Genomic DNA, 9,796 nt, shown 5'->3' with positions numbered 1-9,796 from the left:
CACTTTCCTCACAGAGCGACTCAATTTCCTCACGCGGCGGGCGAATCACTTTCCTCACAGAGCGACTCAATTTCCTCACGCGGCGGGCGAATCACTTTCCTCACAGAGCGAATCACTTTCCTCACGCGGCGGGCGAATCACTTTCCTCACAGAGCGAATCACTTTCCTCACAGAGCGAATCACTTTCCTCACAGAGCGAATCACTTTCCTCACGCGGCGGGCGAATCACTTTCCTCACTGAGCGAATCACTTTCCTCACTGAGCGAATCACTTTCCTCACAGAGCGAATCACTTTCCTCACAGAGCGACTCACTTTCCTCACTGCAGCGCGCTGCTGCACACGTCATTATTTAGCTCCGCTCACACCACACGCCCCCACCCGCTCGGCTTTTTTCGGAAAGACTCGGAACAGCGCATCTTTCTTATATAATTATAAAAAAAATAAAGACTTTTCGGAGATATGCAGGATGCAATGCTACTCTATAGGTACTCAAGATTGACATGACACTGACTGAAACTGAGTGTTTCACCCCCCCTTTAATGAATTATGTTAAGCTATGCTAAAGGTTCCACCGCCAGATCCGGAGATCGGCTGAATGGATTCAAAAACGGTAAAACTCAAATGTTTAACTCTAGGGGAGTTAGAAAATGAGCCTATTTTCAAAAAAAGGTGGAGTGTTCCTTTAAGGCTTATATATATATATATATTGAGGTTAAGCTGTTGAGTGCAGAAGAGAAGAGAGAAGAAGGAGGAAGAGGAAGAGGACACTTTTCTCTCTGCGCTGTTGAGCAGTTCCTGGAGCTCGAGCAGATCTTCTGTCAGGTGGAGACGTGACTGAATCTAAGGTGAGTTCACTTTCTATGAGAGTAATTAAAAAAGATTTCAAATGATAAAAGTATCAAAATTATGAATCTAAATATAAATGTATTTACCTGAAAGCATTTAAGAAAAAAATTTACATTGATTTGAAGCTGAGTGGATTTGACATAATGATACACTTCAATGATTATGAGATTGAGAAATAAAGACATACGTCATACATTTATTAACATTAATGGGAAAGTTTCACATTCATAAAATGAAAAGGCCTGACTCCAAACCACAGTAGGACACTACACTGTAAAACAAATATTTAAAAAATAAGTTACCTGGTTGCCTTAAAATTTTGAGTTCATTGAAATTAAACATTTGAGTTAATACAATAAAAAAAAGAGAATCGACAACCTTTATTAAATTACTATTAAAAGGTGTGTGTTTTATTTGTGATGACGCAGTTAAACATACCAAATTGAGTTTCTATTTATTAAACCAGCTACCTTCATTGTATCAACTCAAAATTTGAATTTCAATAAAATCCAAATTTTAAGGCAACCAGCTAACTTACTTTTTTAAGTTAAACCAACATTTTTTTTCAGTGTAGTAGCACTCGGGGAATAAAACAATAAATAAAGCAACCTCGCAAACGGTCCTTCCGCACGCCACGCTCAAACATCACAAACATGGACAAGTAGACTATATTAAAAGACAAGAGACAATAAAATGTCCAGCATATGAAGAATAGCCTACTTTTCGCTCTGTTATATGTTTCAATAGGATTATAGGATATATATTTTTTTTTTCTTTTCTTTTTTTTTCAAATGAAGGGGTAATGTGAATTATTCTGGCGACCCACCCATCATCCAGTTTCTGCCTACGCCACTGCTCCAAATCAAACTGATTTTAAGCTTTATTGTTCTGTTTTGTGTAATTGCACAAGTAAAAAAGCAACTGGAGCTTATAACTGTACATGTACAGTAGCTCTCTTTTCTTTTCTATCTTTTTTTCCCCCTTGTCCGCTGGCACTATGTTATTTAATTTTACTTTAGTTATTTTTACTTTGAATATGTCTCATTGAATGGTTCTGGTTTATGGCATTAATTTCAGAAAAAAAAAGGAAAAAAAATCTGAATGACGTATATGTATCGTTAACAAGTTGTCAACAGGAAGCTGCTTCCACCAATGAGAAAGCTTTCCTCTCAGCTGCAGACATCCTGTCTTGAAAACAACAGAACGAAGAGGAAGAAGAAGAAGAAGAAGAAAAATGAGCTACAAAGTTTTCTGTCTTTGTTTTAATTTAATTTGAGACATATCGATCTTTTATTTGTGTTACACAAATGGTTTTAAACAAAAACATGTATAGACTGGTCCGTGTAAGTGAAGTGAAGTCTAGTTTTTATCGTCTCTGTAAATCAGAGTTCATCTGTTGAGACTCAAGCTTCTGCACTTTCTAGAGGAAGCAAAAGACACAAAGATCAAGATTTGAGCAAGGTTTGTCTCTTAAGTTTTCTTTAATAAGTTGTAATTAGAGCTGTGGTTGTAATTTAGTAGGATAATGATACAGCGAAATAAAAACGCTGGGCCGAAACGTAACCGAAACTAAACACAGCACCTGCAAAACTCAAGTTTTCGAACAGACTTTGTTTGGAATAATTTATAAATAACTATATCTGTCATTTTAAACATATCCTAAACATTGTAATATGTGTCCAAAATGTCACACTTGTTATTTTTTGAAGATGACTTTATGCTCAGCGGTATTTTAATGTTTTTTTAGTGCAGAAATTGGTTTTAGAAGATCAAGTCTCAAAATGTGTGTCAGATTTCCCTCATGCAGATCGTCATGTGCACAAAACAACGCCTCCAGTTTCTATCATCAGTGAGAAAAGACCTGAACTCGCATTAGATATAGGGCAGATATCTACATTATATTATCATACCACAATACTTTTGACTAATGGGTGATGTTGCCTAGAGTTTTTGCTTCAAACTGATGTGAGAATCAGTGTGCCAACTCCTTCATATAAAACGGTATATTGATTTACCGATTATTTTGTAAGTAGATGCTGGCCGATATATATTGGGCCGATATTTGTCATTTTTTTTAACTATATCGGCATCGGCTGATATCTGTGTTTAGTAGCACCGATTTAAAGTCAGGCACGTCTGTGGACAGCCCCGTGTCATTGGTGCGGTGGAACCATGCAGACCTGGCAGAATTACCTTGCAGTTAACTTTAAGGACTGTAGTTGAAAACTATCAGCAGCTTGCTTGCTAACATTTTAGTCCTAATGTTATGAGTTCTGTTTTATTTTTCCTGTATCGCAGTCTGAGAATGCGTTATGCGCTATGCGTTGGAGAAATCAGCAGCTCTCACAAACACTGCAGCGTGATTGAGGGCGAGGGCTACGTTAATCTTCACATTGAGTGTAGTGATCGGAGGCTCGCCGAAAGTACAAACAAGGCTGAAGCCCCCAGGTGATACTGTAACGATATACTGGCGAAACAGATTTGCACGTTTGTGTTCGAGCTATTGATTTTCATGCTGCTAAGAGGACCGATGGCCAACTGCATGCTGCAAAGTTTCGTAAGTGACATCTAAATATAAATGCTGGATTCACTCTGCATGAGACAGAAATATTTTCTGCGACCCACCATTAGTGTCATGTGATCGCAGTTTGTGTCCACTTGAGTTGATGTCATTCGTCCCCGTCCCTTTTTCAATGACGTCCGACTCGCATTTGCTGGGGAATATCCGATCTGACCGCTTACATGGCAGACGCAAATGCACGCATATGAATCATATTACCACGGATTTATTACCACATATGAGTGAGGCCTGGATCTGATCTGAGCATATCGGAATTCATGCTTTTTTTTTTTCCTGCTTACACGTTCACATGTCATATCCGATCTGTGCCACATGAGAGGAAAAAATCAGAATAGGGTCACTTGAACCATGCAGTGTAAATGGGGCCATAATGACGCATTGATGTTTAATAACTAATAAAAAAAAAGACTCAAGCGTTTGTTCTGAGATGTTCTGACACAGAGTCTGAAGAAGCCTGTGTTCTGAGTAAATGTTCTGATGTGTTTAGTTCAGCAGAAAACTGGAGCGCTGTGAAGACCTTCTGTGAGGTGGAGACATGGCTGAATCTAAGGTGAGTTCACTTTCTATGAGAAAGTAATTTAAAAAATATATATATATAAAAAGCATAATTAAAAAATCTAAATAAAAATCTATTTACTTGGTAGTAAATTGGTAATTCAGTAATGAGAACACAACAAAATGATCTGTTGATTAACAAGAACAAATTTAACCCAAATTGTTTGGTAATTATATTATGGAACGATGATTTACACGCTCAAGGGTCTGTATAAGCTTCAAACCTATATTCAACTGATATAAACAGTATTTTCCTAGCTATCTGTAGTGTGAGAACTATTATTAATTAATACGCTGATGACACCATTTTTTACTCCATACCATACTCGAATGATGACATTTTAAAACAGATACAGGATATTTTAACAGTATTCAAGAAGCTTTTCGTGGTTTAAACCTAGTTTTTAATAGCGCAAAACAAAGCAATGAGGTTTGGAAAGTATCCATGTAACAAAGGTATTACATCCCTGAATAGGGCAAATCTTGAAGTGATATCCTCATACAAGTATCTCGGAATATGGCTCGATACCTCTTTAACTTTCACTGATTATATAATGAATATTTCGAAGAAAGGTTAACCTAGACTTCTTATATCGAAATAGATCTGTGCCCAGCCAGCACAGTAATGTGGGGCCCAGATGTGTTTGACCTGGGCTGTCTTACTGGGGCCCAGCCAGTTTTGTCCACAGTTTCCATGGAGGCCCCACAGGGGTTAGCCCAGGTGAAATGAACACTGCTAAGTGTGCACACTACAGGCTGTTAAATATAACACTGAATCAGTTTATGTTCATGGAGTTGATGAGATAATTAAGTGATGACTAAGGATTAGTGATGAACACCTGCCGTTAACAAGCAAAATATTTACATTTGCACATTTAAGTTTGCGTGATATCCACTGACTCCCTGTACACTGCACAAACACCTCACAACAAACAATGCACAACAAAGCTGAAAATCGTCCCGACTCAAAAAAGAGTTGCACAAGTCAGAATTCGGCTCGAAATCGGAAGATAATGGCAAAGTGTATGCCCAGCGTTAGGCTGTGGCTGAAGTCAGTTGTAGTTCTTGTGTTTCTCTTTCCTTCAGTGATTCTGCAGTATGTGTTCATCACTAATGCTCAATCATCACTTAATTATCTTATTAACTTTAACACTGCTTTAGGGTTATTTCAACTCTCTGTGGAGTGGGACCATGTGCTCTGAGCAGATTTTGTTGTGTAGATTGTATTTAATTTTGTGATATAAAGTTTATGATTTGTGGAACACCATGAGCTTAATAAACAACATTTACAAACACATGACACGCTAACACACATGAAAACTTTTTTCCTAAAGGTGTATCACCATGACAATGACTCTGACTGCAGTGATGACATTATTGGACATCTTCCTGCTGTAATGAACCGTGAGTCTGTAAATTAACACATTATTTTTGTCTTAAGAAAAAGCAGCATCTAATGTTACTAATAATATTACAATAAATCAAAATTAATTTTAATGTCTGCTATTCATTATTATAATCTTTGAAAATGCTTATTATCAAATGCAGGAGTCAGGATTCAACCAGATAAGCGGTAAGCTTTCCTTCCCTAATCTGGGCTAAGTAACATGATATTGCTAACAAATCATCAAAATATGCAACAGCATGGTAGAATGGATGCCCTCACAGGCATGTTAGGAAATAGCTGGTTGATATCATAACATGTTAAGTCTTAATCAAATCTCTATTGTAGAGCCCACCATGATGCCACCCTATTAAATCCAGGTCCTCCAGCGCTTTACCGACTGAACACTGGACTAAATAATATTGATGGGGATGATAGAAAGATCAAACGATGGACATATGGACGAAAAGACAAAAATAAGCAGAACAAAGTTGTAATCCTGGCGGGAGAAACCGGTGCTGGGAAAACTGCCCTCATCAACACCATTATCAACCACTTACTGGGAGTGAAGTTTGAGGATCAAGAGTTTTATCAAATCACTGAAGAAGAACAACATGAAGACCAATCCCAATCCCAGACATCTGAGGTCACGGTTTATGAGGTGTTTGTTGAAGAAAACCCAACATCTCTGACCATCATTGACACTCCAGGATATTATGCACACAGTAATAGATTCAAGACAGAAAGAAAAACTTCTGAGGATCTGAGCAGCTTATTTTCAGCAAAGGAAGGGATTCATTCTATTGATGCAGTGTGTTTTGTGATGAAGGCGTCTCAGAAACTTCTCTCTGGAAAAGAGCGTTACATATTTCACTCATTTCTGTCTCGGTTTGGTAGAGATATAGAGAACAACATCGTGTTTCTATTCACACATTCAGATGGAAGCCCTCCAACAGAGGCTCTCAATGCCATTAAAACCGCAGAAATACCCTACAGAAGAGATGAAAACAATGAACCTGTTCACTTCTTATTCAACAATCGACAGAAAGAGAAAAGAGACAAGCGGTATGATCATGTCTACAGATCATCATGGGAAATGGGAGAGAAAAGCGTGAAGGAGTTCTTGACACTCCTGAAAGAAGAAAACAGAAAAAGTGTTCCGATTAAATTAGATGTTCTGAAAGAGCCAACACGACTCGAGGCCTGTCTCTTTAATCAGATGGATCATATCACTGAGAAGGAACTAAAAATGAAAGAATTGAATCAGATTCAGGAAGCCCTCAGACAGAAAAGAGACAAGATTGAGAGAGGTGAAAACTTTACCTTTACAGTCAACAGAGTTTTCAAAGAAAAAGTCGCCATTGAAAATGCTGCTTTGAGGAACCTAAATGCAACCTGCTGTTCCGTCTGTGAGGAAAACTGTCATGAGTTTGGTTGCTGGTGGGTCCCTCCCTGTGAACTGTACAAGTGTGACATCATGAAAGATGAGCACTGCACTGTGTGTCCAGGGAGATGTCATTACAGCAAACACATCAAAGAGAACAAGAAATATGTGACGAGGACAAAACCAGTCATTATGACATTTGATAAGCTCAAACAGGAATATGGACGCACTGGTGAAAAGCCTGAAACCAGCTTTCATGAAAATAAATATGAAGATACTGGAAAGGAAGAGTCTGAGAATAAAACAGAAATACAAAATCTGAAGAGTGAACTGGAGAAGATTAAAACACAAAAGTCCATCCTGCTGCATGAAGCTTATAAGACCATCATGAGTCTGTCCAAGTTCGAAATTGATGTGGATAGTGCTTTCACTGATGAACATCTGAAGTTCTTTATTGAAAAACTGGAGGAGGAGAAAAAGGAAGATGACGAAAGGATAATCCACCTGGTGAATAGGAGGAAAGAAATGATGCAGGAGCAAAACAAGTTAATTCTGTTTCGTGTAATGGAAAATGTTTGCTCACTGGAGGGACTTCCAAGACATCACCTTTACTTTTGAGTCAAAAAGAGAGACTTGAGAAATAATATCTCCCAATTTGTGTGTAATAATGTGCATCTATTGACTGATCGTGAGTTCCCGTTTGCCTAGTACACAGCGAAATCCCCAGTGTTAAATCAACACTGCTCAGAGCACATATGTGATAGCCTGGCTCCGCCCTTCAGTGTACTTCCCCTCAATTTTCTTTTTCCTTCAGTACGTCGTCTGGGTTTGCGATATATTTTTCTCCAGTCAAATTTTAACCGGTCCAATCAGTGAACAGAGGGAGTGGCTGAGAACGAGGACGTTGATGTCCTGCGCTTCTTTGAGATGACATACGTCACGACCAAACGTTAGCGATTGGTTATGGCAGATCCAACAGTTTTAAACTTTAACAGAGTACCGCCTTCCTTGAGTACACCAACCTTGTGTGTTGGGCAAACTTGATAACAACAGTTTGCAATATGAAGTTGTTGAGTAAAAATGCAATTGTACTATTTTGCTCTGTGGATAAGCTACCACTATTTTATGGCAACTAATGAATGTGTTTTAAATGAAGAGACATCACAACTGTATTCAGTATTTTATTAAGAAAGTGTTTTATTAAGTAAAAAGACATCATAACTGTATTCAGTATTTTATTAAGAAAGTGTTTTATTAAGTAAAAAGACATCATAACTGTATTCAGTATTTTATTAAGAAAGTGTTTTATTAAGTAAAAAGACATCATAACTGTATTCAGTATTTTATTAAGAAAGTGTTTTATTAAGAAAGTGTTTTATTAAGTAAAAAGACATCATAACTGTATTCATTGTTTTATTAAGGAAGGTATTTAATCAAATATTAGAGACATATATTGTTAAAACATGTCAAGTGTATATTAGAAAACCTGTATTAGAAAGAGCATCAATGAAAAATAAATGCAAGTAGTATACCTTTATACGGGATGAGAAGCCGGATCTCACGAAAATGCGTATAAATAGTACGAGTGTGCAATGTCGTGGAATGTATACGCCAAAACTCATATTGGCGTGTCTATGGCACGCTGTTTTTCGCGTGCATATGACACGCACTTTATGGCGTATTATACATACGAACCCCCCACCCCACCACCCTAATCCCACCCAAGAGCGTGTCATATATACGCCCCACCACCCTAAACCTACCCAAGAGCGTGTCATATATACGCTCCACTACCCTAAACCTACCCAAGAGTGTGTCATATATACGCCCCACCACCCTAAACCTACCCAAGAGCGTGTCATATATACGCCCCACCACCCTAAACCTACCCAAGAGCGTGTCATATATACGCCCCACCACCCTAAACCTACCCAAGAGCGTGTCATATATACGCCCCACCACCCTAAACCTACCCAAGCGCGTGTCATATATACGCCCCACCACCCTAAACCAACCCAAGCGCGTGTCATATATACGCCCCACCACCCTAAACCTACCCAAGCGCGTGTCATATATACGCCCCCCCACCCTAAACCTACCCAAGAGCGTGTCATATATACGCCCCACCACCCTAAACCTACCCAAGCGCGTGTCATATATACACCCCACCACCCTAAACCAACCCAAGCGCGTGTCATATATACACCCCACCACCCTAAACCTACCCAAGAGCGTGTCATATATACGCCCCCCCACCCTAAACCTACCCAAGAGCGTGTCATATATACGCCCCACCACCCTAAACCTACCCAAGCGCGTGTCATATATACACCCCACCACCCTAAACCAACCCAAGAGCGTGTCATATATACGCCCCACCACCCTAAACCAACCCAAGCGCGTGTCATATATACACCCCACCACCCTAAACCTACCCAAGAGTGTGTCATATATACGCCCCACCACCCTAAACCTACCCAAGAGTGTTTCATATATACGCCCCACCACCCTAAACCTACCCAAGAGTGTGTCATATATACGCCCCACCACCCTAAACCTACCCAAGAGTGTCATATATACGCCCCACCACCCTAAACCTACCCAAGAGCGTGTCATATATACGCCCCACCACCCTAAACCTACCCAAGAGCGTGTCATATATACGCCCCACCACCCTAAACCTACCCAAGAGTGTGTCATATATACGCCCCACTACCCTAAACCTACCCAAGAGTGTGTCATATATACGCCCCACTACCCTAAACCTACCCAAGCGCGTGTCATATATACGCCCCCTAATCCCACCCAAGCGCGTGTCATATATACGCCCCACTACCCTAAACCTACCCAAGAGTGTGTCATATATACGCCCCCTAATCCCACCCAAGCGCGTGTCATATATACGCCCCACTACCCTAAACCTACCCAAGAGTGTGTCATATATACGCCCCCTAATCCCACCCAAGCGCGTGTCATATATACGCCATTAAGTGCGTATCATATGCACGCGAAAAACAGCGTTTCATATGCACAAAATGAAATTCA

At 39.6% G+C, this 9,796-nt stretch overlaps 1 protein-coding gene across 3 annotated transcripts; it reads left to right on the top strand.

Annotated features, from left to right (window-relative positions):
* The first annotated feature begins 747 nt into the window (after nt 1–747).
* On the top strand, nt 748–8,619 carry LOC137080835 (uncharacterized). Of its 3 annotated transcripts, none has more exons than XM_067447602.1 (5): nt 748–846; nt 3,916–3,978; nt 5,318–5,387; nt 5,532–5,556; nt 5,716–8,619. In XM_067447602.1, the coding sequence occupies exons 2-5, from the start codon at nt 3,964–3,966 to the stop codon at nt 7,367–7,369; spliced, it is 1,764 nt and encodes a 587-aa protein (XP_067303703.1). In that variant the 5' UTR covers nt 748–846; nt 3,916–3,963; the 3' UTR covers nt 7,370–8,619. The 3 variants fall into 3 exon arrangements, with proteins under 3 accessions (XP_067303703.1, XP_067303705.1, XP_067303704.1); XM_067447604.1 differs by having other exon boundaries at nt 810–846; nt 3,921–3,978; XM_067447603.1 differs by lacking the exon at nt 748–846 and adding an exon at nt 2,066–2,308.
* The last annotated feature ends 1,177 nt before the right edge of the window (nt 8,620–9,796 follow it).

This window comes from Pseudorasbora parva, chromosome 1 (genome assembly GCF_024679245.1).
Source record: "Pseudorasbora parva isolate DD20220531a chromosome 1, ASM2467924v1, whole genome shotgun sequence".
Classification (NCBI taxonomy): domain Eukaryota; kingdom Metazoa; phylum Chordata; class Actinopteri; order Cypriniformes; family Gobionidae; genus Pseudorasbora; species Pseudorasbora parva.
This window is presented reverse-complemented; position numbering and strand designations above follow the sequence as displayed.